The sequence below is a fragment of the Lepidochelys kempii genome, chromosome 24 (assembly GCF_965140285.1).
Source record: "Lepidochelys kempii isolate rLepKem1 chromosome 24, rLepKem1.hap1, whole genome shotgun sequence".
NCBI lineage: Eukaryota > Metazoa > Chordata > Testudines > Cheloniidae > Lepidochelys > Lepidochelys kempii.
This window is the reverse complement of record NC_136403.1, coordinates 9,420,117-9,447,904: the sequence shown is the minus strand read 5'-3', so window position 1 is coordinate 9,447,904 and position 27,788 is coordinate 9,420,117. Positions and strand designations below refer to the sequence as shown.

The following is a 27,788-nucleotide window of genomic DNA, read 5'->3' as shown; positions in this document are numbered from 1 at the left end:
CTGCTAACAGAGCCTCGTGTAGACTGGGCCTGGGAATTTTGCCACTGAACAAGGGCAGGAGCAGGCTCTGCGTCTGCATGCCTCTGTGTGCACATGTGCACGCCTGTTTGTGTGTGTACGTGTGTATGTTTGTGCGTGTGTGTCAGCCCCACAGGGTCCCTGCAAGGAGCAGGCCACACTCCTTCAGCAGGGCCTGGACAAGCAGCTCAGACACGAAACTGCTGGCTCCTCCCACGACAGCCGGGTCTCCAGCCTGGTTTCCATGACAGAAGAGCCATCTGGGCCCTTTTGCCATTACTTCCCTTCCCCTCCCCTCCCTGTCCCCCTCCTCCCCGCTACGTGGGAATTTCTGCCCTGCACTAGTGTGTGTGTGGGGGGGAATCATCTCTGATTGGCTGCCTTCCCCATCTCTCCGGTCTCCTGGGGAAGAGCAGCCAATCAGCCCTGCTGCCAGTCAGCAGGCAGCACTCCCCCTCCCCTGGCCACGCAGGAGCCGGAGGAGTTTTGGGGAGAGAGTGGGGACAGAAAGAGCCGGGCAGCTCTGCTCCCCCCACCCCTCCTCTGAGCAATGGGTCACTCTGCTCCCCTCAACCCGCAGCGTCAGGCTGGGGAGGGGTGGGGTTAAAGAATCCCTGGAGCTGCAGGAGGAGCAGGGGTGGGGGGCACTGAAGGAACAAGTCGAAGTGTAAGGGAGAAACTGGAAACTCGGCACCATCAGGGTCAGAATCCCACCACTCAGTGCATGGGTGGGAGCCAGCCCAGTTCAACCATCAAAGCAGAGACACAGACTCAGACACTTCTTTTTTGAAGCAAATGTCTCATGGTTTGGGGCCAAGCTCGAGCGGTTTGGGGCTGACTCACGATTCCTGACCATGCCAGAGACGGGTGCGCCTCAGGGGCCTGCCTGTGCGGCTGATGAACCAGCAGAGACCCTGGGCCACACTCCTTCTGCTCATCTCCCTGCATCCTCCTCTTCTAGGGAGGTTGGGTCAATCCCAGGAGCAACCTTGTCCAGATGGGGAAACTGAGGCACAGAACAGCACGGGGACTTGCCCACAGTCACACAGTTAGTGGAAGAAACAGCACAGAACTCAGGAGTCTTGGCTCCCAGTCCCCTGTGCTCACCATAAGGGGATGCTACCCCACCAGAGCTGAGAACAGGAGTCCTGGCTCCCAGTCACCTGCTCTAATTATTAGGGATGTGTCTACCCAAGAGCCCTACCTCTGCTGAACCTATCCCAAGTGACCCTGCTCAATGCAAGCTGCCCTGTGACAGTTTCTGGGCCGGTTTCTGGGCGGTTTCTGGGCCGCCCCCGCCCCCAGAGCTGCACCAGTGCCAGATGCAGCGATTTATGGGTTGTGACACACTGTGTCCAAGTTCACACGGCATTCAGATCAAATTCGCCTGCCCCTTGGCCCGTCTCCAAGATTCCCAGGGCACTAGTCCAGAATCCCGCACTGCTTCTGGGAATGACCTTCCTGGAGCCTAGGCTGTTAACAGTGGCAACTGTTTGCACAGCCCAGATACAGCCAGGGCCGGCAGCTTCCCTTCACACATGGGGCACTTGCCTTTGCAAAGAAAACTGAGACCCTCTGATAGCGAGTCCCAGCCATAAGGGCGATCCAGACCAGAAAATGCACCACTGGGTTTATACTGCCCACCACTGTTACCAGCTTTGCCCGTTACTTTGGGATACGGTCATTTATTAGGGTGACTCTTCCGGGGCAGGGCGGGGTCTGTAATTCTATCCGCGTACTGCTTGTATCACTTGTGTTCTCATAGGGAGCTCTACTTCTCCCTGCTGCAAGTTCCCTCCCCGTGGAGCCTGCGGGACCTCGGTTTCCCAGGGCTGGGTGCTTCCCACCCCAGAATCAGCCGAATACACACATTAACAGAGCGCGTCTGAGAGGACCGGGTCAATCAGCACTCCCAAGCTGACCCCTTATATGTCCCTGGATCCAGCAGGCTGAGTCGAACAGCACCTCCAATCTGCCACCCTCATATGCCATGGGCACTGCACCAGTCGCCTTCCTCTGTAGCATGGGGCACGGGTCACTTGCTGGAGGATTCTCTGCTCCTTGAGGTCTTCAAACTACAATTTGAGGACTTCAATAGCACAGATATAGGTGTGAGGTCTTTTTTAGGAGTGGTGGGTGAAATTCTGTGGCCTGCATTGTGCAGGAGGTCAGACTAGATGATCATAATGGTCCCTTCTGACCTAAATATCTATGAATCTATGAATAAAGCCCGCCGGAGCAGGCTGGGTCGAGCAGCATTTCCAAGCTGCCACCCTCATATGCCCCAGGTTCAGCTCGTCCCTATCCCCACTTTCACGTTCCAATTGTTCTGGGCGTAACCCCCTTGCTAAGCAAACCCCACAGGATTTTTGGCCGCTGCAGGGATCTTTAGCTCAGGTACGAGGAGCGTTGCTGCAGAGCGAATGGGGAAGCCAAAAAACACCCACGAGGGGGAGAGAGAGAGAGAAGCAATCAGCTTAACCATGAAAGTTATTTATTGCCAGGTAATAACCATCCAAGGGGAGCCAAACAAACGAAACAGTTATAATATTAAATCTAACTTACAGTTGATTATACAAGTCAGGTTTAGAAAACTATAACTGATCACACACGTCAGGGTCAGAAGGCTACACCTAAGAGAGAGCGAGAGAGAGAGAGCTGGGTTCTCACCACTCCGTGAAGCTTGAATCAATCGGGGGTCCCAGGTGGTGGGGGTAGCTGAGGGTCCAGAGTGCTGGAGACAGGCAGAGCCCCCAGCACGATCAGTCAGGAGCAGGGGCAGCATGTTTGTAGAAATTTTGGTGGTGCCCAGAACACCCAGAGCCCGCCCCCCGAAACTCTGCCTTCCACCTGCCTAAGGCTCTGGGAGGGAGTTTAGGTTGGGGGAGGAGGTCTGGAGTGCAGGCTCTGGGATGGAGTTTGGGTGCTGGGTGCAGGCTCTAGGCTGGGGGTGCAGGAGGGGATGAGGGGTACAGGCTCTGGGACAGAGTTTGGGTGCAGGATCTGGGCTGGGGGTGGGGGTGCAGGCTCTGGGAGGGAGTATGGGGGAGGAGGGGGTGTGTGGGAAAGGGGTGGGGGTGCAGACTCTGGGAGGGGGTGGGAGGAATGCAGCGCTTACCTAGGGCTCCTAGGCAGGGCGGGCCAGGGGGCCTCCGTGCGCTGCTACCCCCAGGCACTGCCCCTGCATTTCCTATTGGCCACAGGGGCGCTTGAGCTGAGACATAGACCCACCCTGCCCAGGGGCCGCAGGGATGGGCCGGCAGCCACGTGGAGCGAGCAGGCAGGAAGCCGCCCAGGCACCACGGGCCCATATAACTCGCCACCCATGGTCAGGAGAAGATGAAGTCCCAGTGGAACTGACACAGATTTTGGACGCAGGTGTCAGAACGCTTACCTGAGCGTGGGTCGCGGGTTTTTATACGGAAACAACAATGGTTCAAGGGAGACCACTCGATTTGTTTATGGGTAAACTGATGGCTCAAGGGAGGATACCAAAGTTGTTTTGTTCAGGCTAGACAATAGGAACTGCTCCTTACTGGCTATGGGCGGTGTTTCTTCGCGGGACCTCACAATACAATTATGTAGCTTCAGTATTTTGGATACCAATAAAGGATTTATTACTAGAATTGGTCTGATAACTGCTGAGCTGGGTGTGTGCGGGCGTGGGTTCGTTAACACCTGGAGCAGAGATCCCCCAGAGTTCAGTGCGGTTCTTGCCTTGGAATCTCTGTATGCTAATGCGGATGCCTCCCTGTCCCATCCTTGATGCAAATGAGATTAGGGGAGTAGCCTTAATCCTGTCACCCTTTTCCAGAGGGGTTTAGGGGTGTCTCCCACGGCCTTTTCATTGCTCTTTGTAAGTCTTTCTTCTGATCGGTTTTGGTTCAGGCAGAGGCTGGGGTGGGGAAGGGCTTTCGTGAGTCAGACAGGCTGGGTACTGCGCCCTGGTTCCCCAAAGCACAGAGCTGACAGGTAACACCACAGCGGACACATAACGAGGGAATTTGGGAGTAAACGGACCATTTAAAAAAAATTTTATAAATAGAGACATTCCTGATAAAGACCCAGGTCACCAGCCAGCCAGTCCCGAGCGAGGCCCTGGTTGCTGACTCTCAGTCCTCCAGGCCGCGGAAAGAGTTCTGCATTTCCTCATTCAGCTGGGCGTAATCAGCCTTAATCTTTGCTTCGCCGTCTTTTACCGGATCCTTGGAAAGGAGAGAGGTGGAGAGACGAGCATAGTTTGTTAGAAAACCCCTTCGACTCAGGCCAGGCCGGAAAGGCCAGAGAAGGAGCAAAGGGGACTTGGGGCCCAGCTGCTGGGTCTCCATTTACTGTTAGGTTTCAGAGTAACAGCCGTGTTAGTCTGTATTCGCAAAAAGAAAAGGAGGACTTGTGGCACCCTAGAGACTAACCAATTTATTTGAGCATAAGCTTTCGTGAGCTACAGCTCACTTTACTGTTAGTATTATAGATGATGTGTATTACCGAAGAGAGCAGGACCTCGTTGTGTTAGGTGCGGTACAAATTTAAGGCCAACTTTTGCCAAACTGTCCTCTGATTTAGGGAGCCCGACGTGAGACTCTCAGGACAGAAATGGCTCTGCCGGGTGCTGGCTCTGGGCAGGAGTCTAGTGGGAGTGAAGCATCTGCTCCCCATGCCACCCGCCAACACAGAGCGGCTGGTCAATGCCCCCATGGCACCGAGGCTTTGAGTGTCACGGTGAGAGCTGCTGCTGACAGGCCAGCCCTGCTTGTGGCGCCCTAAGGAATCCAGCCCTGAGCAATCAGGGACCTGTCCCCACATGATGGGAGTGGGATTGGCCCCTCTGGGAGCCCAGCCCCATCAGGAAGCATCTTGAGTCGGGCTCCCGAAAAACCCAGGCAGACGAATCAGCAGCTATGTCTTGGGGGAGGGATAGCTCAGTGGTTTAAGCATTGGCCTGCTAAACCCAGGGTTGTGAGTTCAATCTTTGAGGGGGCCATTTAGGGATCTGGGGCAAAAATTGGGGATCGGCCCTGCATTGAGCAGGGGGTTGGACTAGATGACCTCCTGAGGTCCCTTCCAACCCTGATGTTCTATGATTATATGATGCAGCTGAGTTGCCTGGGGGGGGGTGGCACACAGTGACACTAAGGCTGGTGCCAATGAGCCCAACCCCTGGAGCCAGCAAGGGGCGCCCACCCAGGAGAGGGCCTAGTGCAAACCCAGCAGGGTCCCCAGAGTTTGGCCGAGTGACGATCCCCCCTGTTCCAGCCATGCTCCCCAGCCAGTGCAGCTCTAGGGGAGCGATCCAGCAAGGCTCAGGACCAAGGGCCTGGCCCCATGGAGTCAGGGACCAAACTCCCATGGGGAGCAGGCTCAGACCCTGAGCATTGCAGCAGCAGATGTGCTTAGCGTGACTGCGACCGAAGGCCCCATGCCTGTCCAGGATATCACCGCTGCAACCACCACCAGGGAATTGGGTGCTGGATGTGACAGTGAGCCTGTCCGGCCAGGACAATGGGCCTTGGTCTTCAACAGAAGCAGGATCAAGCCCTGAAATTGCCGCACAAAGCAACCTAAGCCTTGTAGAGGGAGGACAGTGAGTTCCTCCACAGTGCAAGGACAGCCCCCAGCCCTTGGTCTGAGGCCTAGTGAGTGGAGCATTGCCTGGGCTTCAGGGCACCTGGCTTCTATTTCCAGCTCTGCCACGGGCCTGCTGGGTGACCTTGGCCAAGTCTCTTCCCCTCCCTGCACCTCAGTTTCCCCCTCTGTACAATGGGGATAATAATACGTCTCCTTTGCAAAGCGCTTTGAGATGAACTAGATGGTTGGTATCATTGCAGGGCCCTGCAGACTGCAGGGCTGGACGAAGGCACAGGTGTGACCGACCCCTTGCTACATGTTGGTGACGGGCTCTCAGCCCTCATGGATGACCTGAGTGTAACCACAGCAGCGACATCTGCCTGAGTCTGCAGAGAGCCTGAGACAACCATCCGCTGTGCCCCACAGTGCTCCAGCAGAGGGATCGGGGAAAAGGGGGACTCCCAGACACTCTTTCATCATGGTTCTGCTGGGGAGGTGCTGACAGGCCCCCTCCCTGCACTCTGCTCAGGTGGGTGCAGGGTGGGGTCCTCCCTTCTCTGGGACAGACCCAGCCTTGGCTTCCCAAACAGGTGAAGGGAGGAAACCCCGAGTCCAGCATGTGGCTCTTGTACATGTGCTGCCCCTCCCCAAACTTCTTAAAGCAGGGCCAGGCCGTGGCTGGGTGGGGGCCATAGCAAAGGGGCGGGGCCAAAGGGAACCCCCCCACATGGGGGCGTGACCAAGGCCTTGGATGGCATCTCTGTCCTGGGAGGTGACGGTCTGGTCACGCAGCAGTGGACTCAGTGACCCCAGCATGTCAGCAGGGAAGCGAGTCTCCTGGTAGCGAGTGATCTGGAGTCGCAGCCAGACCTCACAGCGCTCAGACAGCAAGGGGACAGCTAAGTACAGAAACTGCAGGTGGAAGGAGGTGGGGTGCATGCAAGGGGAGCGGGGGGTGGAAGGGTTGGTAGGTGGAGAGCTGGATGGACGGATGGGTGGGTAGATGGTTGAATGGATGGGTGGAAGAATGGATGGACAGGTCAGTGGCTGGATAGGATGGTGGATAGCTGGATGGATTGATGGAGTGTAGGTGGATGGACGGATTGATGGAGGATGGATGAATGGAGGGTGGGTGGATGGTTGGATGGATGGGTGGAAGAATGGATGGACAGGTCAGTGGCTGGATAGGATGGTGGATAGCTGGATGGATTGATGGAGTGTGGGTGGATGGACGGATTGATGGAGGATGGATGAATGGAGGGTGGGTGGATGGTTGGATGGATGGGTGGAAGAATGGATGGACAGGTCAGTGGCTGGATAGGATGGTGGATAGCTGGATGGATTGATGGAGTGTAGGTGGATGGACGGATTGATGGAGGATGGATGAATGGAGGGTGGGTGGATGGTTGGATGGATGGGTGGAAGAATGGATGGACAGGTCAGTGGCTGGATAGGATGGTGGATAGCTGGATGGATTGATGGAGTGTGGGTGGATGGATGGATTGATGAAGGATGGATGAATGGAGGGTGGGTGGATGGAAGGATGAGCTAGTCGGTGAATGGATGAATCGATGAAGTGTGGGTGGATGGGTGGATGGGAGGATGGATGGATGGAGCGTGGCGGGATGGATCTGAAAGCCATGCAGCACCAGCCGCTCTGGAGCAGTTTAATTAGCTAACACACTGTTAACCGCTTCAGTCCCAGAGCCAACTGCCCATGCAATACCATGCCCGCACAGAGCTAGGGCTGCCCAGCGCCTCACCTTGAACTTCATGGAGCTCAGCTTGTACATGATGTCCCCGAGGCTCTCGCGGATTATGGCCCAGGTGATCTTGTTCTCAGACTGGGCCGTGGACTCCACCGTGTGCCGGGCCATGTCATAGAAGGCAATCATGTTCTGCAGCATCCCCACCGTCTTGTAGAAGGGGCAGAACCTGCCACGGCAGAGACAGGAAAGGCCTTGGGGTGTCACGGAGCCTCTGGAGCAGCCCCCATGGACACAGCACCAGAGCTGCTCCCTGACGTCAGCCTTGTCCCAGAGCACGGCCGGCCTGGAGCTGCGAGCAGCTCGTGCGGTGGGCAGAGGTCAATCAACAACAGAGAGTGCTCAGGGTGGGAAAGGAACTAGAGAAGGAGGCTCCCATCTGCAGTGATGGACCCCATGGGGATCTTGGGGGGCACCTCTGCCAGCCTGGGCTCCAGGGCTACCACAGCTGGGCCATACTCAACCCCCAGTTCCTCCCCCAGGTCAGAGCTCTCCCCGGTCAACATGAGCCCATCACGGCCTCTTTCATCACCCCAGTGGGTCCCTTGGCCCCAGTCCCTGCTTCACCCCAAACACACATTTCCACCCCATCTGCACCAGCGGAAGTGAGAGGAAAGTTTCTCCCCCTCTGCTAAATCCAGGGTGTGGCATGTCAACACCCGGCAGTCATTTAGGACAGGAAGTGAAGAATGACTTCTTCAGTTGGAACTGCTGGGCCACCTGAGGTAGGGCGAAGGGAGTGAGCTCTAGAGATAACCCAGTGGGCCAGTGCCCAGGTGCTACTGCGACAGATGGAGGGAGGGTATGGGAGGAGAGCAAGAGATGGGGGGATACAAGGACGGAGAGCAATGGAGGTGTATGGGGATGGACGGAGCGCGATGGGGATGGACGGGACGGACAAAGCGCGATGGGATTGGATGGGAAGGGACGGAGCGCAATGGGGTGGATGGGAATGGACAGAGCACGATGCGGGTGGACGGGAACGGACGGAGCACAAAGGGGGTGGACAGGGATGGACGGAACATGATGGGGACGGACGGAGCGCGATGGGGGTGGACGGGGATGGACAGAGCGCGAAGGGGGTGGACGGGGATGGACGGAGCGCGATGGGGGTGGACAGGGATGGACGGAGCACGATGGGGATGGACGGGGACAGGCGGAGCAGGATGCGGGTGGACGGGGAGGGACGGAGCGTGAAGGGGGTGGATGGGGGATGGACAGAGAGCGATGGGATTGGACGGGGGACGGACGGAGAGCGATGGGATTGGACGGGGATGGACAGAGCACGATGGGGATGGATGGGGACGGGCATATCACGATGCAGGTGGACAGGGACGGACGGAGCATGAAGGGGGTGGACGGGGGATGGACAGAGAGCAATGGGGGTGGACGGGGAGGGACAAAGCGCAATGCTGGCGGATGGGGAGGGACAGAGTGTGTTGGGGGTGGATGGGGATGGACAGAGCGCGATGGAGGTGGATGGGGAGGGACGGAGCATGTTGGGGGTGGACTGGACGGACGGAGCGCGAAGGGGATGGACAGGGGATGGACAGAGAGCGATGGGGGTGGACGGGGCCAGGCGGAGCACGATGGGGGTAAACGGGGAGGGATGTAGAGTGGCCAGGGGCTGTGGCTGTGGGGCTGGCCGGCGGCCGAGGTGGCTGGTACCTGTCGTAGGAGGAGTAGCCGTTCTGCTGCAGGAAGTCATCCTTAATCAGCTTGGCCACCTCCAGCGTGATCTTGTCAGCCTCAGCCAGGGAGGCCTGTGGGGAGAGCACGGGGACATGAGGGGCACAGCTTGGCCCTCCCACCATTTCCCTCCCCCATCCCTTCCCCTCTCCTCCCGCCTTTGCTTCCCTTCCCCTAGCCCGTGGCCCCTCACCTTGCCCACCAGCTGCACGATCTCGGCCAGGTCCTCCTCCTCCTGCAGGATCTCCTTGGCCTTGGTGCGCAGGGCGGTGAACTCGGGGTGGTGGAGCTCGTAGTGCTCGTCCAGCGCCCGCATGTACTTGCTGTAGCTGATGAGCCAGTTCACCGAGGGGAAGTGCTTCCGCTGGGCCAGCTTCTTGTCCAGCCCCCAGAAGACCTGGGTGGGGCAGGAGAAATGCCGCAGGGGGTGAGAAGGGGACAGGACCGGGGGGGCGGGATTCCCAAGGGGGTCGAAGGCCCCAGGGAGACTCACCTGGACAATCCCCAGGGTCGCAGAGGTCACAGGGTCGGAAAAGTCACCTCCCGGCGGGGACACCCTGGGATGACATAGAGAGGGGCTTAGTCTGAGCAACTGGCCGGTATGGACTCTAATCCACAGCCGGATCATGCTGGCGTTAAGAGTGGGGCTAATGTACCACAGCAATGAGTGGGGGACAGACACGGGGATGGATGGATGGGTGGACGGATGCTCGGGTGGGGGGATGCAGGGATAGATGGACAGATAGACATATGGAGGGATGGGTGGATAGATGCAGGGGTGGGTGGATGGAGGGATCGGTGGATAGGCGGATGGACAGATGCAGGGATAGGCAGACAGATGGATGTAGGCATGGATGGAGAGATGCAGAGTGGATGGATGGATGTGGGTGTTGGGGCTCAGGGGACTTGGGGGTGTTGGGCAGCATTGGGGTGTTGCGGGGTTGTTGGGGGTTATGGGTATGTCATGGGTCATAGGCTGGCATGCGGGTGTCGAAGGTTGTGGGGGTGTTGGGATGTTGGGGATGTCAGGGGGTTGTGGGGGTGTCAGGAGTGGTGGGGGTTGTCAACTGGAGTGGGGGTGTTGGGGGTTGTGGGGGTGTCAGGGTGTCAGGGGGTTGTGGGAGTGTCAGGAGTGATGGGGGATGTCAGCTGGTGTGGTGGTGTCGGGAGTCCTGGGAAGAGTCGGCTGGTGTGAGGGTGTTGGGGTTTGTGGGTGGTGTCAGGATCTTGGGGGTATCGGGGGGTTGTGGGGGTGTCGGGAGTCCTGGGGGGGTGTCAGCTGGTGTGGGGCTGTTGGGGTTTGTGGGCGGTGTCAGGATCTTGGGGGTATCGGGGGGTTGTGGGGGTGTCGGGAGTCCTGAGGGGGTGTCGGCTGGTGTGGGGGTGTCAGGGGTTGTGGGGGTGTCAGGATGTTTGTGGTGTCAGGAGTTCTGGGGGGTGTCAGGGGCCTTTCCCCGTATCAGCTCCGACTCCCCCACCTCGTTGGCATCAAGGCTGGATGCTCGGGGAAGGCAGGAAGAACTCACGCGCCAACGATGCTCACGCTCCCCTCCCGCTCCGGGCTGCCCAGGCACTTGACCCGTCCTGCACGCTCGTAGAAGGACGCCAGGCGGGCGCCGAGGTAGGCCGGGTACCCGCTGTCTGGAAAGCAAAGCCACCGTGTGCCTGGGGGTGCTCGGAGCAGGGCGGGTCCCAGCGGCACCAGCAGGGGGAGCCCTCTGGTCTTGCCTGAGTCAGGGGGCAGGAGATGGGGGATCCCAAGCCAATGGGCAGACGGCATGGGGGGCTGCACAGCACCCTGGCCAGCGATGTGCCTGGGGTCCCTCTCACGAGGGGAAGGGGGGCTCCATCTCGGCACAGCCTCGCCCCTCGCAGTGCACTCAGCCCCCCACAGCCCAGGGCTATAAACTCACTGGTCCACACACCAGAGCTGGGAGCCTCTTTGCCCACCACAGCCTGAGCACACTGGGATCAGGGGGCACCCCGGGGACAGAATGACACCGATCGGGGGCTGCCTGGGGATGCCCCTAAGGATGGCACCAATCGGGGCAGCAGGGGGTGGGTATGTGTGACCATTGAAAAGGGTCAGAGCCAATCACAGGCAGTGAAGGGGGGAAGCCACATCAGAACACCCATCAAGGCAGCACCCTTGGGGGCAGGGTGGCACCAGCTATGGTCAGTGAAGGGGGCAGAGGAGACAGTGTCACAAGCCCTGGCAATGGAGCGGGAACATGCCCGGCCCCATGCCCCAGTGACCAGCCCCATGCCCCAGTGCTGGGAACCAGCTGCCCCAGGGAACATGGCTGGATTCGGGGGGACACAGACTCGCCAGGCCCCGTTCTGCTTTCCAAGAGGGGTTCAGAGTTGGGGTTAATCCTGCCCTGCCCCCCTGCGGGCCCCCAGCCACCCTCGGTGCAAGGCCTCAGCTGTACAGCGGGCAGAGCATCACCTGCAGGCATCTCTGCCAGCCGGCCGGAGATCTCACGCAGCGCCTCAGCCCAGCGGGAGGTGGAGTCGGCCATCATGCTGACGTGGTAGCCCATGTCGCGGAAATACTCCGAGAGTGTGATCCCTGCGGGGATGCGAGCATCGGAAATATGAATCCCACAGATCCCTTCCAGCTCCCCGCAGCTCTGCCGGTGACCCAACCCGCAGCCCCCTGCTATGCCAGTTCTGGGCTTCCCCTTCCACAGCTCTGCCGGTGCCCCTCAATCCCGACCCGCAGCCCTCTGCTAGCCCAGCCATGGGCAAACTGTGAGTCAGACTGAATTTTGTGATGCTTGTCCCATAGGGGTGATTGGCTGGAGACTGGGAGGCTGAGCCCTTCCCACTCTGTCCACTCATCATGGAGTCCCTCCTGCGAGCACCATGCTGGGGGATGCATGGCAGAAAGCAGGAGCAGAGCAATGCCCGCCAGCCCCAAGGGCAGGGCAGGTGCTCACCTGTGTAGATGGAGGCCTCCCGGGCAGCCACGGGCATGTTGGACGTGTTGGCCACCAGCGCAGTGCGCTTCATGATGGTCTCTGTCTTCCCATCCACCTCCATGGTGAGCTGGGGACAGAACACAGCAGGGTCAGTCCCAGGGAGGGGCTCTTGGCACAGATGCAACCCGGGCCCAGGAGACTTGGAGAAGCCCTGGGAGATGTTCCCATCCAGGGATGAGTGGGATAGGCAGAAACGGACGCTTGGCTCAGCCCGGCCCTGACTCCCCCAGCCAGGGGGCTCCCAGCTGGGATAGGCCCAGTACACCCCTACCGAACCGACCAGGGGGCTCCCAGCAAGGACCGGCCCAGTAAACCCCTACTGAACCGGCCAGGGGGCTCCCAGCTGAGACAGGTCCAGTACACCCGTACCGAACCGGCCAGGGGGCTCCCATCCGGGACTGGCCCAGTACACCCCTACTGAACCGGCCAGGGGGCTCCCAGCTGAGACAGGTCCAGTACACCCTACTGAACAAGCCAGGGGGCTCCCAGCAACGACTGGCCCAGTACACCTGTACTGAACCAGCCAGGGGCTCCCAGCAAGGACCAGCCCAGTACACCTGTATTGAACCAGCCAGGGGGCTCCCAGCTGGGATAGGCCCAGTACACCCATACTGAACCAGCCAGGGGGCTCCCAGCTAAGACAGGTCCAGTACACTCCTACCAAATTGGCCAGGAGCTCCCATCTGGGACTGGCCCGGTACACCCCTACTGAATCGTCCAGGGGCTCCCAGCTGGGACTGGCCCAGGATGGCTCTTGTAGGAATGTAGGCCTGCCTGATGTACATAATTAAACATGGGGAGACCTCATCTCTTGGAAGACAGGAGCAGGGAGGGAAATTGCTCAGCAAATTGGAAACAGAATGTTTGTGCTAACTAGGATACAGTGCGTGGGTGTGGGAATGGAGAGAAAGAATGTCTGAGCCAGCCAAGATAAGAGGAAGAACACCCAGAGACTCATTTACTGGCAACAAGATAACAATAGACAAGATACGTGGGGGATGTAGAGGTGAGGTGACGAGCAGGTCGAGCGTAGACGGAGCCTGGTGCACAGGGAATGGCTCTTACATGGTGACCAAGCCAGGCCCCAAACATCCAGTAAAGGCACCGGACGGGAGAGGTCTAGTGTGTGACTCTGGCTGTGTGGGGCGCCCTGTGCCCACTCCCGGCGCTTTGCCTGAGTGACAAGATGAGTCAGACTGAGCTCTGGGGACCCAAGTGGAAGAGGTCTCTGGGGACCTCACAGCTGAGATCAGCCCAGATCCAGGAGAGTCATGACTTCGCCCCGAGGGAGCCGCAGGTGCTGGTGACAGGAGGGAAACGGCTCCTGAGCCCCAAGCTTCATTGGAGAAGCCCAGACAACCCATGATCCCCTCCAAACCCACAGCACCCCCCGGCTCATGAGCTGCCCCCTGCATAAGAAGAGGCCTCCCCTATGGCCCAGAGCTCCCACCCCACTCCCACATCGTCCATGGCTCACAACCCCATCAGTGAAATATCTCCCATGTTCCTTTGCTCTCGCTCCCCCAACTGGGTTCAACCCCATGGCTCCCGCCACCCCAGCTGGGTTCACCCCCCACGGCCTCCCCAGCTCACCTCAGGGAAGTCCCGCAGCACCTCCGACATCTCGTTGCCGCGCTCACCACAGCCCACGTAGATGATGACGTCGCTGTTGGAGTACTTGGACAGCGACTGCGAGATGACGGTCTTGCCGCAGCCAAAGGCCCCCGGGATGGCCGTGGTCCCGCCCTGAACGCACCTGGGGGGCAAAGGGGCCCTGAGTCAGCAGCACAGGAGGTGCCTTGGGGCACAGCCCCCGCCCCGCCCGGGGAGCTCAGGGCTTCAGCAGCTTGCCCGCAGGCAAGCTCCCTGTGGTCAGCGGGAGCGCAGCGGGAGCGCAGCCCCACGCTGGCTCGGGGGGAGGTGACCAGGGTGCCCACTGGTGGCCAGTGATTATAACAGCCTCCTCTTTACCCCCCATGGCTGGTCTTGTAGCTCAAACGGCCCAGAGCTGCGCCCTGGGTGCCCGCAGGTCCAGGCTCAATCCCTGCTGACAGCCACTGTGGGTTCAGGCTGTTACGCTGATTCTGGGCTGGGGGACGTGAGAAGAGGCTGCAAATACCCTAAGTACCAAAGTGGGTGGGGGGCTATAGATGCCAAGGCAGCCCTCTTAGCAACCTAGCTTCTAGTTGCATCTCGATTGCTACCCTAGCCGGGACTCCTCTGATGCTGGCCGGGGGCACATCAGGCTCACAGCTGTCTGCTTGGCCCCATGAGCTCTCCAGCTGCAGCAGGGTCACTGGCCCCGGGGGCAAAGGGCGTGTGAAACGCTGTGTGAAGGCCAAGAGCGGGGCAGGAGGAGTCAGGCCTGTGGGGCGGGGCATGGGGCTAGAAGCGGGAGCAACGAGGGGGGAGTGAAGGAAGGGAAAGGTTTGCCATGCTGGCAAGAAGATTAATTGGCATCGCCCCAAAATACTGAAGAGTGGGTGGCAAGTGATCGGTATTCTCCCAGACTCCCTGTGGCATGGGGAGGAGGGAGCTGCCGGCCCTGGGGCGGGGGTGTCAAGGCATCAGAGAAAACCAAAGCTGGGTAAAGACATCCCGCGCTTTTATCAGTTATTGAGATTCCAACTCTCCGGCTGACCGAGGCAGGGCCAGGAGCTCCCCCCACAGCCAGCGCTCCTGCCCCACTCCCTAGAAAGGCTGGGCCAGGAGCTGGGAGCTCCCCACATAACCAGCACTCCTGCCCCACTCCCCACAGCGCCCCCTGCTGCTGGACACTGGCAGACACCCACTTCCCATTGTTCTCCCTTGTCTTTGCCTTCGGTGCCAGGGGAGGTGGTGGAAGAGCCCCAACCCCACCATCTGCCTGAGGTCTCCCCCCCACTCCCACCCCCACCTCAGGGCTGAGAGTGGGGCCAGGGGGCGTCACTCACGGGAAGAGGGCATCCAGGACCCTCTGGCCGGTCAGTAGCGGGTAGTTGGCGGGGAGCTTCTCCGTCACAGGCCGGATCTGCCGCACAGGCCACACCTGTAGCATGGTGAGCCGCTCTGCCACGCCCTCGAAGTCCAGCTCCAGCACCACGTCCTGGGGGCAGGCAGACACTGCTAAGCGGGGCCCAGAGCCAGCCACCACAGGGGGGTGGGAGACCCCAGGGCTGATTCTCAGCTACCCCATCCCTGCACTGGGGGGAGGGGGCTAAGGGGTTTTAATCATCTTTGTGCTCCCCATATTCTGAGCCCTGCCCAGCCGCTGGTGTCTCACTGTGCCTGCTCTATGCCTCAGTTTCTCTATCTGTAAGTGGGGGAAAATACTGCCCATGAGCTGCCAGTGGGATTGTGTGGGCAAGGCGGGCACAGGCCATGAGCTGCCTGCAGAAGGTTCCCTTTGAGAGAGGGACCTTAGACCGTCGGGTGAGAGAATCAAGGGCTACAACTGATTGGAAGAGCCAATTGCTGGGAGAGGAATGCAAATGGCTCATTAAATATAGGGCTCATTAATAAGCAAACGGGAAGTGACCATCTGATGACGTCGTTTGAGACACAGGAAGGAACTCTGGACTAACGAAAAAAATCTAAAAATAAAACCAAAATACAACTGGCTGGAGATGAGCCCGAGCCAGACTCCTGGGTCCTCCAAACCCCCTCAAAACTTGACCCAGAGCCAAACTTCACAGCTCAGGACAACTGGATCAGAACTCACATCCCCCTTGAGCTCTGGGGCAGCTCAGGTCCAGAAGCCCCATTTGTATGGTGCTGGCCAGTCAGGCTGCCCTTTGGACCAGTGCTAAAGCCACAGTTCTGGCCTCAGCAGCACCCAGCGCAATGGGAGAGCGCTCACGGCCCCGGTGCCCGGCAGCTGCTGTATAAATAATGGGGAATACTCATTGCTCTTGACCAGTCGCTGTCCACACCGGCCCCTGCCCACCCCCAATGGCACTACCGAGATGTCATAGAGCCCCGGCGGGGCGACGTAGGTCACGGTGCCCCGGCTCCGGGGTGGTACCATGATCTTGTGCTTGATGAGAGAGTTCTCGGCCACCAGGGCATAGATGTCCCCGCCGGTCACATGACTCCCAACCTGGAAAGGGGGAAGAGAAGTGTCAGATACAGGACAGTGCCTACTGGTGAAGCTGCAGGGCCAAGACAGCCCAGTCACCATAGAATCATAGGACTGGAGGGGACCTCGAGAGGTTATCTAGTCCAGTCCCCTGCACTCATGGCAGGACTAAGTATTATCTAGACCATCCCTGACAAGGGTTTGTCCAACCTGCTCTTAAAAATCTCCAATGATGAAGATTCCACAACCTCCCTAGGCAATTTATTCCAGGGCCTAACCACCCTGACAGGAAGTTTTTCCAGATGTCCAACCTAAACCGCCCTTGCTGCAATTTAAGCCCGTTGCTTCTTGTCTTATCCTCAGAGGTTAAGGAGAACAATGTTTCTCCCTCCTCCTTGTAACAACCCTTTATGCATTTGAAAACTCTTCTCATGTCGCCTCTCAATCTTCTCTTCTCCAGACTAAACGTACCCAGTTTTCTCAATCATCCCTCACGGGTCATGTTTTGTGGCCCTTTCATCATTTTTGTTGCTCTTCTCTGGACTTTCTCTAATTTGTCCGCATCTTTCCTGAAACATGGAGCCCAGAACTGGACACAATACTCCAGTTGAGGCCTAATCAGCGCGGAGTAGAGTGGAAGAATTGCTCCTCATGTCTGGCTTACAACACTCCTGCTAATGCAGCCCAGAATGATGTCTGCTTTTTTTTTTTTTTTTGCAAGTGTTAACTCATTTAGCTTGTGATCCACTATGACCCCCAGATCCCTTTCCGCAGTACTCCTTCCTAGGCAGTCGTTTCCCTTTCTGTATGTGTGCAACTGATTGTTCCTTCCTAAATGGAGTACTTTGCATTTGTCTTTATTGAATTTCATCCTATTTACTTCAGACCATTTCTCCAGTTTGTTCAGATCATTTGAATTTTAATCCTATCCTCCAAAGCACTTGCAACCCCTGCCAGCTTGGTATTGTCCGCAGACTTTATAAGTGTACTCTCTATGCCATTATCTAAACCATTGATGAAGATACTGAACAGAACCGGACCCAGAACTGATCCCTGAGGGACCCCACTCGTTATGCCCTTCCAGCTTGACTGTGAACCACTGATAACTACTTTCTGGGAACGGTTTTCCAATCAGTTATGCATCTACCTTATAGTAGCTCCATCTAGGTTGTATTTCCCTCGTTTGTGTATGAGACGTTCATGCAAGACAGTATCAAAAGCCTTACTAAAGTCAAGATATAGCACATCTACCGCCTCCCCCGTCTCCACAAGGCTTGTTACCCTGTCAAAGAAAGCTATCAGGTTGGTTTGACGTGATTTGTACTTGCACATGTATGGCCTGCAGGGGGTGCTGCTTGGCACAGACCCTCACAAGATTCCCCAAGAGCTGCCTGCCTCCTAAGGGGAGCATCCTCAACCACAAGCAGTTCTGCTGCCAAGGCCGGACTCCCTGTGTCTCTCCTTGCCGCTCTTCGCTCCTTTCCATCCCCCGGTCCTGGCTTATCCTCAGGGATTCGTCTGCCCCTGCAGCCCCTTCCCCCCAGGTGGTCTCTGGTTGGGGTGTCACAGTGACAAACCCCAGTCGTGATGAGCTGGGGGGTGGGAAGGAGCAGTAGGAGCAGACGAATAATTCCAGGAACAAAAGTGCTGGTTTCCTTGTGTCCCAGAGGCAGAGGAGTTTAGGAAACGCCGGAGCCAAATTTCAAGTTTTTCAAAGTTTTCACTAGTAGGCGCTGGCCTCAGGCAGTCGGGGCTGAGCCCAACATCCCAGAGCAGCATTGGACATGCTGTGCTACTGGGAGTGAGGGGGTCACTAGGGGGCACTCTCCCCTTGCAGTCAGGGTTGGCCCCAATGCCCCAGTGCAGCACTAGGGGGCGCTGTGCTGCTGGGAAAGAGGTGGGAGCTCAGTAGGGGGCGCTGTGCTGCAGGGGGCGGGGTGAGGGCTCAGTAGGGGGCGCTGTGCTGCAGGGAGAAAGGTGGGGGTGTAGTAGGGGGCGCTGTGCTGCAGAGGGCAGGGTGAGGGCTCAGTAGGGGGCGCTGTGCTGCAGAGGGCAGGGTGAGGGCTCAGTAGGGGGCACTGTGCTGCGGGGGGGGTGAGGGCTCAGTAGGGGGCGCTGTGCTGCAGGGAGAAAGGTGGGGGTGTAGTAGGGGGCGCTGTGCTGCAGGGAACGGGGCAGGGGCTCAGTAGGGGGCGCTGTGCTGCAGGGGGGGTGAGGGCTCAGTAAGGGGCGCTGTGCTGCAGGGAGAAAGGTGGGGGTGTAGTAGGGGGCACTGTGCTGCAGGGGGCGGGGTGAGGGCTCAGTAGGGGGCGCTGTGCTGCGGGGGGGTGAGGGCTCAGTAAGGGGCGCAGTGCTGCAGGGAGAAAGGTGGGAGTGTAGTAGGGGGCACTGTGCTGCAGAGGGCAGGGTGAGGGCTCAGTAGGGGGCGCTGTGCTGCAGAGAGAAAGGTGGGGGTGTAGTAGGGGACACTGTGCTGCAGGGGGCGGGGTGAGGGCTCAGTAGGGGGCGCTGTGCTGCAGGGGGGGTGAGGGCTCAGTAAGGGGCGCTGTGCTGCAGGGAGAAAGGTGGGGGTGTAGTAGGGGACACTGTGCTGCAGGGGGCGGGGTGAGGGCTCAGTAGGGGGCGCTGTGCTGCGGGGGGGTGAGGGCTCAGTAAGGGGCGCAGTGCTGCAGGGAGAAAGGTGGGGGTGTAGTAGGGGGCACTGTGCTGCAGAGGGCAGGGTGAGGGCTCAGTAGGGGGCGCTGTGCTGCAGAGAGAAAGGTGGGGGTGTAGTAGGGGACACTGTGCTGCAGGGGGCGGGGTGAGGGCTCAGTAGGGGGTGCTGTGCTGCGGGGGGGGTGAGGGCTCAGTAGGGGGCGCTGTGCTGAAGGAAGAAACGTGGGGGCTCAGTAGGGGGCACTGTGCTGCGGGGGGGTGAGGGCTCAGTAGGGGGCGCTGTGCTGCAGGGAGTGAGGGTGTCACTAAGGGTTGCTCTCCCTAGCAGGCAGGGGTGACCCTGATGGCCCCACACAGCATCAGGGGGCGCTGTGCAGCTGGAGGTGCCAGCCTGTGCCTGAGTCCCCAGGGCACGGTCCCCGGGAGCTGGTGCATGAGTCCTGTTGCCCTGCCTGTTGCCATGCCCTGCATGAGTCCTGTTGCATCTGCTGCCTCTGCACGTCTACACAAGGCCAGACCCTCCTGATCTCCTGGGTTCTCTCCTCCACCGGGGGTGCCGGCCGCAGCCCGTGCCTGGAGCTGCAGAGACCCCTGCGGGAGGCTCCGGCCAGGTGCCTGGGAACCGGCTCGGGGAGGGCGAGACTCCTGCTGGCAAAGCCTCCCCCACACCAGGCGCTGCCCCACGCCAGGCCCCTACCCGGATGCTCTGGCTCGGGGCAAAGTCCCACTTGACGTCCTGAGACAGGGCGGGGATGTTGATGCCGCGGGGGATGTAGATGCTCTGGGTCAGCTCGGTGATGTCCTTCAAGGGGCGCTGGATGCCGTCAAAGATGGAGCCCATGATGCCCGGGCCCAGCTCCACCGAGAGCGGCTTCCCCGTCCGCAGCACTGGGTCCCCCACGCAGACCCCCGCTGCCACCAGTGTTCAGGAGAGGGCTCCGGGCCCAGAGACATGCACAGGGGCAGGTGGGGTGGGTGGGAACGGGCTCAAACATATTCAGGGTCCCCCCATGATAGATAGATAGAGGGGGTGCAGATAGGTAGGCATGGCCAGGTGATGAGGGAGATCAGGGGGCATGAGGTGCAGGCCTGGCAGCGGGCACAGCCTGGGGGGGGGAATTCAGGGGCCACGGCCCGGGGTGGGGTTCAGGGGGCACGGCCTGGCGGGGGGAAATTCAGGGTACATGGCCTGGGCGGGAGGGCAGGGAACGTGGCCTGGTGGGTGGGTTCAGAGGACAGGGCCTGGGGGGCTCAGGGGGCACAGCCTGGCAGGAAGGATACAGGTCTCTTCGTACACCTGGATGGTGGCCAGGTCTCCCTCGAGACGGATGATTTCGCCCACCAGCTCGGCATGCCCCACGCGCACCAGCTCATACATGGCGGCCCCGGCCATGCTGCTGGCGGTGACCACTGGGGGGAGAGACGGGAGGTTAGACCCCGGGATGGTGCCCAGGGCTGGGCTAGGGGAGGGGCGACGCCTCTGACCCGGGAGCCTGCATGGCCCCTAGCACCCAGTCTTCACAGCGGAGCTCCCCTCGCCCACCCCTCTCCCCCGCCCCCACTATCCCATGCACCCCCCCATATCTACCCACTCTCTGTATCTCCCTACCCCACCCCTCTCCCCCACCCCCTGTAACCCCTGCACCTAACCCCTGTATCTACCCACCCTCTGTATCCCCCTCCCCCTCCCCCCTGCCCCCTCCCCTGTATCCCCTCCCACACCCCCTGTATCTCCCTACCCCCACCCCTCTCCCCCACCCCCAGTATCCCCTGCACCCCCCCGTATCTACCCACCCCTGTATCTCCCTACCCCTACCCCTCTCCCCCGCCCCCTGTAACCCCTGCACCCAACCCCTGTATCTACCCACCCTCTGTATCCCCCTCCCCCTCCCCCGCCCCCTCCCCCATCCCCTGTATCCCCTCCCACACCCCCTGTATCTCCCTACCCCCACCCCTCTCCCCCACCCCCAGTATCCCCTGCACCCCCCCCGTATCTACCCCCCCGTATTGCCCTACCCCTACCCCTCTCCCCCGCCCCCTGTAACCCCTGCACCCAACCCCCATGTAAGCAGTGTCAGGACGAGCTCCACCCTGACATCTGGTGGTGAGGTGTGGCAAGTTGTGGAAAAGAACTTCAGGGGCCGATCTCATTTGCATAGGCACACCCACCCCGCCTAGAATGAGGCCATAGCTGCCCAAATGGTCACTTTGGCTGCTGTGGGATCCCCAGTGTCTCTGTTATTGGGGCAGGAAGAATAAACTGTTATTACCCTGATTATGAGAACTGTGCTTGGAACTGTACTTGGCCTTTTGTTATGATGGAGGGACTCACCATCAACTAAGTGGCACTCGCTAGGCAAGAGTCATGGGTTCCAAAAGTCTGTGAATGGAGAGAGGGTGGGGATAGGTATTAATACTTGGTGGTGTGGGTCCCTTGGTGAGGGCCTTATGTGTTAATTGCACTTTCGCCACTTCATTAGAAGTCTAGTTGCAAGCTGCTGAGCTCACTTTGGGCTAATGGTGCACCAGCAATGAGGCTTCCCTACTACAAGATGAATTCACCAATGAGCGTTGTGTTAAGTAGTGGGGGAGCCTGAAGATCTATTGTGGAGCAGTTTGTGGGATGGCTGGAGTGCCTTGTGGACAGGCTGGTAGAGCAGTTCGTAGGATGGCAGGAGCTGCTGGTGGGACGCGGAGCGAAGGAGTTCGTGGGGCGGCTGGCGGAGCGGAGCGAAGGCCTATGGAGCTGTGGGGTGCTCAGCTTCAGGTCATGTAAGGTGCCTCTTACCCCCGTCCCATCCCCACCCAGGTTGGGAGGTAAAGCTCCGCAGATAAACTTTTGAACTCTGGGGCTGCCCTGACCAGGGACAGAGACTTTTGGGTCATTGGACTTTTGGGACTTTGGGTGATTTGGGGTTCCTGGACTCAAGAACCAAAGGGAAAAGGGCATGCCCCAATTTGCTTGGGGTGGGTTTTTTTTTGATCATGGGCTGTGTTCTGAATCCTGTTGGTGGTGTTCCCCCAACATAATGCCGCATTGTTTCTCTCTGTTATTAAAAGGCTTTTTGCTACACTCAGACTATGTGCTTGCGAGAGGGGGAGTATTGCCTCTTGGAGGCGCCCAGCGGGGGTGGTATATATTTGTCCCAAGTCACTGGGTGGGGGCTCGAGCCGGTTTGCATTGTGTTATTGGAATGGATCCCCTAGATATTGAACCCGGCCCTTGTTGCTGCCAACTCTGATGGGCAGAAGGGTTACACCTGTATCTACCCACCCTCTGTATCCCCCTCCCCCTCTCCCCCAGCCCCTGCACCCACCCCCTGTATCCCCTGCACCCACCCCTTGTATCCCCCTCCCTTCACCCCCCCACTCTCTGTATCCCCTGCACCAACCCCCTGTATCTACCCACCCCCTGTATCTCCCTATCCCACCCCTCTCCCCTGCCCCTTATATCCCCTACTCCCACTCATCTCCCTTCCCCCACCCCCTGTATCGTCTGCACCCACCCCCTGTATCCCCCACCCCCACTCCTCTCCCCTGCCCCCACCCCTCTCACCTGCCCACTGTAGTCCCTACAGGGACAGGTATGTGTAGCTTGTGGTGTGGGCCTTGTTTAAGGAGGGTCTTAGACACCATTTGACTTTTCCTCTTTCCACTGTGTAATAACAGAGCTAATTTAGACTCCGTTGAGAGGCTGGTTAGATACTGCAGAGCTGAAATCACTGCTATCTAGATTTTAAGTATCAGACCCACTTCGGGACAGTGTCAATTGCTGTGCACCAGCCGTGAGGCTCCCCCATAAACAGCTGACTTCACTGAGTGCTGTGTTAAATAGGGGGCCCTGAAGACATCTTGGTGAGCCGCTGGCTGGTGGAGAGGTGGGGTGAGGGGCTAGCAGGGTGGCTGGTGGAAAGGGCCAGCGCAGAGCCCCACAGAGGCCTCTTGTTTTGTGGCCAGACATGCTTCTTCCCCAGTGAGCCCAGGGAATGAGTTAGCAGCCAGGCCTCGTGGCTGGCATCCCAAACTGTCAGGTTGATTGTCCCCAGATTGTCCCAGCTGGGCCTGCCAGGCCTGGATTGCTAGCACCGCACGGGCCGTGGCTGCACCCTGCCAACATCTACCTTGGAGCTGCATCCCCATCACCTACCTGGCCCGGAGACGCCGTGGACAAACCCCAGCACGCTCTCCTTCTCCACATCCTCTATCCTGGGCAGCTTGGAGAACTCCATGGCTCTGGTGAGGCAGGGAACCAGCTCTGGGTTTTGGTGGCGGCTGAGTTTCCAAAGAGAAACACATTTAAACTAAACCAGTCGCTAGCTCTGCTGGTGCCCTGCAGACCTAACCAGCTGCCCACACGGGCACCAGGACCTATGTCCATATCAAGACTTGTTGCCACAAAACACAGCATGGGTGGTTTAGAACTCAAGTGCTTTTGGGCAAGAGGACAGAGCAGGCCCCATAATGCAGAGAGGAAGGCTGGGCAGCCAGGGCTTGAACAGGTTTTAAATCCCTGCTCCTGAGCTGGGCAACCCAGAGGCAAACAGCCAAGGATTCTGGGTATGTAGCGCCCAAAGGGATGGGCACCCCCCTAACATCAGTACTGCCAATCCAGACCGGCTGCCCCTTTGGCTGATTCAAACCCCTTGAGAAACGTGCTGAGCCCTCAACTCCTGTCCAGGAAGAAAGAATGGTGGGGGGGCGGGGCGGCTGAAAAAGTGCTCCATTTTAGTGGGACCCACTAGAGACAGACATGTGAGTGCCCCCTGCTGGTTCGGCAGCAGATTACTGAATCCTGCTCAAGGCCAAACGGAACCATGATGATCATCCATTCCCAGGGCTCAGCTCTTCATTCTTGTTCTCCAGGGAATTCACCTCTCTGGGGAGGGAGGGGGAAATCTCACGGAGAGGGGATTCTCCAGCCCCAACTGCCAGAGCCGCCTAACAACGAGGAGACAGCACTTAGGTGACTATGCTGGCAAGTCTCTTTGCTCCAACCACTAGACCCCACTCCCCTCTTGGAGCTGGGGACAGAACCCAGGAGCCCTGACTCCCAGGATAGGAAAGGGGGGTGGCAATGGGGGCATGTCACTGAATGAAGTCAGTGTCTGGGGACTGTAAAGGAACCCAAAGGAAAGGCCGTTTCTGCCCGTGCATCCTGGGGAGCTCCCTGCTGCGGGTGCCTGAGTCACACTCCGTGACCAGGACTGGGAAATTGGGTGATGTTTACAGCTGTGCTAATGCAGACAGGGCCAGAGATGCTGGAACTAGGGGTGCTGGGGATGCTTCCGCACCCTCGGCTTGAAGTGGTTTCCATCATATACAGGGTTTACAGTTTGGTTCAATGGCTCTCAGCACCCACACTGTACACACTGCTCCAGCATGCCTGGACGAGGCTGATCAACCCTCAGGCTTCAGGGCACGATTACACCAGTCAGGTCAGGAAGGGGACACGGAGTATTGCACAACTGATCCGTGATGTGCTGTAGAACCAGGGTCACCTTCCCCTGAAGCACCAGCTGTGGCCCGCTGCCAGGGGCACCAGTCTGGGGTTGACAGGCTAGCTGCCTGGTTTTCACAAACTTTGCCTGCCTTCACACTGCCCTGCATGGACCCCCTAGGTGTGAGGAGCTCAGTCTCCATGGCCCATCCACTCCTTGGCCATCCAGGGCAGGACCAACAATGCCAAGGTGCTTCGGGACCCAAGGACACCCTGTTGCTGCACTGAGAACCCACCAGCTCGTTTCACACAAACCCCATTGCCCCCTGCACTATGCAGCAGGGGCGGGGGGGGGGGGCGGCTCAGGGCACTTTGCTGGCAGCCCAGGCAGGCAGGGCCATGCCCTGAGCGGATTGTGTTGAACCTGCACTGTGGCTGGGGCACACACACAGAGGGTGGGGAGAGCCTGGGCTAACAGAAGGGAGTGTTTTTAGCCTCAGGTGTTTCACATCAATGGGCCCCGGTTCTGCTCTCATTGTCAGCGATGCACAGGCAGCCCCAGCTGGCAGGGACCTGTCAAGGGCAGACGCAGCAAAGGGCATGTTTGGGTTTCATTCACCTGCTGCAGGGGAGGGAGGAACCAACCTCTGTGCCAGCCCCTCTGGGGAGCCCTGCCCTGCAGGGAGGGGAGCGGCAGCTGCCAAAACCCCTGTAAAGCGCAAACCTTGCTAATTAGAGAATGTGCAGAGCTAGGAGCCAGCCCAGGCAGCCGGTGAGAAGGAGGCTGACCGGCTGTGCTGGAAATCTGCTAGCCAAGCTCTGGGGTGGCTCAGTGGGCTTGCACCGCCCCTGCTTCCCAATAGTGCAGCTTCAGGTCCCATGCCCTGATGCCAGCCTGAGCCGGTGGCGTTATCCAGGACCCCAGAGACAGCGAACGAGCAGTCAGAGCACCTGGGTTCTACCCCGAAGAGGAAGAGCAGAGGTCAGGCAATCGGGATGCCCGGGCTCTATTCCTGGCTGGGTAAGGGCAGGTGTTTGAGCAGACTTAGGCCAGCCGCTCCCAGTCAAAGACCTATCACCCAGAGGAGAAGTGCAGGGAGGGCGGGAAATGACCGGCCCTTTCCCACAGGGCAGACAGAGGAGACTGGCCAAGTGCCATCACTGAGTGGGTGACTCCCAGGCGCGGGGGAGGAGAGCCTGAAGTGCCCCTTGAATCCACAGCCTGCGGTGGGTTCAGAGGAAAGGACCCGGCATTCCAGGGCTGCTGCAGAGCCTCCAGCTCTGGGCCCGCCCTGGGCTAAATCAGCAGCGCCCATGGACACCAGTTAGCCAGGCTGGAAAACTCCAGGGTAATAAATGAGTCTCAGTGCTAGGGAGGGGGCAAACATGGGGCTCAGAGAGATGAAAAATGGGACCACAAAACTGTGCTTCAGGGAAACAACCTCTCTGGGTGGGAGGGGGAAATCTCCCTGAGAGGGGATTTTCTGTGTCCTCCTGCCAGAGTCTGAGTAACAGCAAGGGACTGGCATGTAAGTATGTTTGCAAGTCCTCTGTGCCCTAAATCACACTCCCCTCCCAGAGCTGGGGATAGAACCCAGGAGTCCTGACTCCCAGCACCCCCGTCCCCAGCTCTAACCACTAGCCCCACTCCCCTCCCAGAGCTGGGGATAGAATCCAGGAATCTTGACGCCCATCCCTCTCTGCTCCAACTACTAGACACCACTCCCCTCCCAGAGATAGAAGCCAGGAGTCTTGATTCCGACTCCCCTGCTCTTAAAGAGCCGGATAGTGAGTGGTGTTACAGATGAGAGTTCTTCCTACCTGCTGTTCTCCAGCTCTGTCTGTCCCTCTGCCCCGTGGCTGGCAGGCTGTGAGCAGCCACCCGGACTGTGCCTTGCCTTCTCCTGGGTTTATACAGCAGGGAGGCAGAGAGGACAGGGCCAGGTCTGGCTCCCTCCTGCCTTGAAACCAGTTCCAGCCCGAGCAGGTTCTAGGGAGCTGGGGACGGGCGTGGAGGTCACTGGAAGGGGAGTCAGGAAACGGAGAACTCAGCTCCAGCAACAGTAAACAGTCCCCACAGCTCCATGTCCTGCTGCCCTCCCTGTCTGTCCCTGTCCAGCTGCTCCCTCCTGCCACCATCCCACTGAAGCTTACCCACCCACTGTCAGTCCCCTAAGCTCACCCCAGGCCGGGCGGCCTGAACAGCCCTCGACGTCCTTTCCCATCTGTTGGCACAATCACTGCAGCCTGCTCTGGGGTGGGACGCAGCATCTGTTAATACTTCTGGGGGCTCAAGACACTTACACACCAGGCTGGCCCCAGGGCTCATTTTCCCGGTCGGGATTCCCCTGGGACTGTCCTTCCTCCACTATCCCCCAAGCAAGGGGCTCCCCTTGTGCCACTTCCTCCTAACTCCTGGCACACCACGGCCCGGGATCACTGCCCTCCCTGAAATGTGTTCACCCCAGGACAGTCCCCAAAGGAATTCCTCAGTCCCAGGTCCATTCATCTCAGGAGCCCCATCACTTGAGCTATTGACAACTAGGCTAGACCAAGCCCTGGAGCCTGGACCGCAGGGATCAATCTCGCATCAGACAAGAGGACGGGCTGTGAGAACACTAACCATTTCTCTGGCCCTTTGTGAAATCCTCCTCTATGTGGGGATGCAGCTGCTTCTGGGGTGGAGTGCAACGGGGGCACAAAGGATGCTGCACAGTGGAGGGGAAGGGGCAGTGTCAGCAAGGAGACCAAGGCAAATTCTTCCTCTCCCAAAAATGGTCTTTAATGGTCTGCCAGGGCATCTATTGAGACAGGAACTCACCTCTATGCATTTAGAGGCCAGGGTGATGGTGACTTGCGAAATGGCACCGACAGGCAGTAAAGTATTTCATAAACCTCCAGGGATAGATCCTCACAAACCCCCTGAGACGTGGGTTTGTTACACCCATTGTACAGCTGGGGAAACTGAGGCACGGGGCAAGGAAAAAACTCACACAAAGTCATGGAGCCAGAGGAAGCCAGGAGTCCTGACTACTATACCCCACAACTCAAAGCTGAGAGCAGAACCCAGGAGTCCTGGCTCCCAGCCCCCTGCTCTAACCACTAGCCTCCCACAGATGGGCATAGAATCCAGCAGCCCCGACTCGCAGCTCTAACCACTCATCCCCCACGCCACCGCCTGTGGATGGGGACTGAACTCAAGAGCCCTGGTTCCCCAGCTACCTGCTTTAACCACTAGATCCCTACTCCCCAGGGAACCTTCCCATTGAAAGGGGTAGAACCCAGGAGTCCTGGCTCCCAGCCCCCCTGCTGTAAGCACTTGCCACTTCCCATGAATGGTGACAGAACCCAGGAGTCCTGGCTCCCAGCCCCCCTGCTGTAAGAGCTAGACACTTCCCTTGAATGGTGACGGAACCCAGGAGTCCTGGCTCCCAGCCCCCCTGCTGTAAGCGCTAGACACTTCCCTTGAATGGTGACGGAACCCAGGAGTCCTGGCTCCCAGCTCTGTATCCCCCCTCCTCCACCCAGCCATTCCCCCACAGTTGCTAGGCAGCCGCCCCACATGCCCGGCGCTGCCCCTCTCCTGGGTCCTCTAGGACACATGGGTGCAAACGGGT

At 59.0% G+C, this 27,788-nt stretch overlaps 1 protein-coding gene across 2 annotated transcripts; it reads right to left on the bottom strand.

Annotated features, from left to right (window-relative positions):
* Positions 1-4,035: 4,035 nt before the first annotated feature.
* Positions 4,036-26,121, bottom strand: LOC140902720 (V-type proton ATPase catalytic subunit A). Of its 2 annotated transcripts, none has more exons than XM_073323095.2 (15): positions 25,993-26,121; positions 22,882-23,006; positions 20,016-20,144; positions 19,432-19,646; positions 15,963-16,100; positions 14,956-15,107; positions 13,616-13,778; positions 11,981-12,089; positions 11,488-11,610; positions 10,565-10,679; positions 9,532-9,595; positions 9,232-9,435; positions 9,018-9,112; positions 7,347-7,518; positions 4,036-4,223 (listed from the first exon to the last, which is right to left on the bottom strand). In XM_073323095.2, the coding sequence occupies exons 2-15, from the start codon at positions 22,961-22,963 to the stop codon at positions 4,131-4,133; spliced, it is 1,854 nt and encodes a 617-aa protein (XP_073179196.1). In that variant the 5' UTR covers positions 22,964-23,006; positions 25,993-26,121; the 3' UTR covers positions 4,036-4,130. The 2 variants fall into 2 exon arrangements, with proteins under 2 accessions (XP_073179196.1, XP_073179197.1); XM_073323096.2 differs by having other exon boundaries at positions 16,026-16,100.
* Positions 26,122-27,788: the final 1,667 nt, after the last annotated feature.

Coding starts and splice junctions, on each gene's coding strand:
- LOC140902720 (XM_073323095.2), bottom strand. CDS start 22,963: ATGGAGTTCTCCAAGCTGCCCAGGATAGAGGATGTGGAGAAGGAGAGC. Junction 10,680..11,487: donor GCTGGCAGAGATGCCTGCAG/GTGATGCTCTGC, acceptor TTTGCTTTCCAG/ACAGCGGGTACCCGGCCTAC. Junction 9,596..10,564: donor AGCGTGAGCATCGTTGGCGC/GTGAGTTCTTCC, acceptor ATGTCATCCCAG/GGTGTCCCCGCCGGGAGGTG.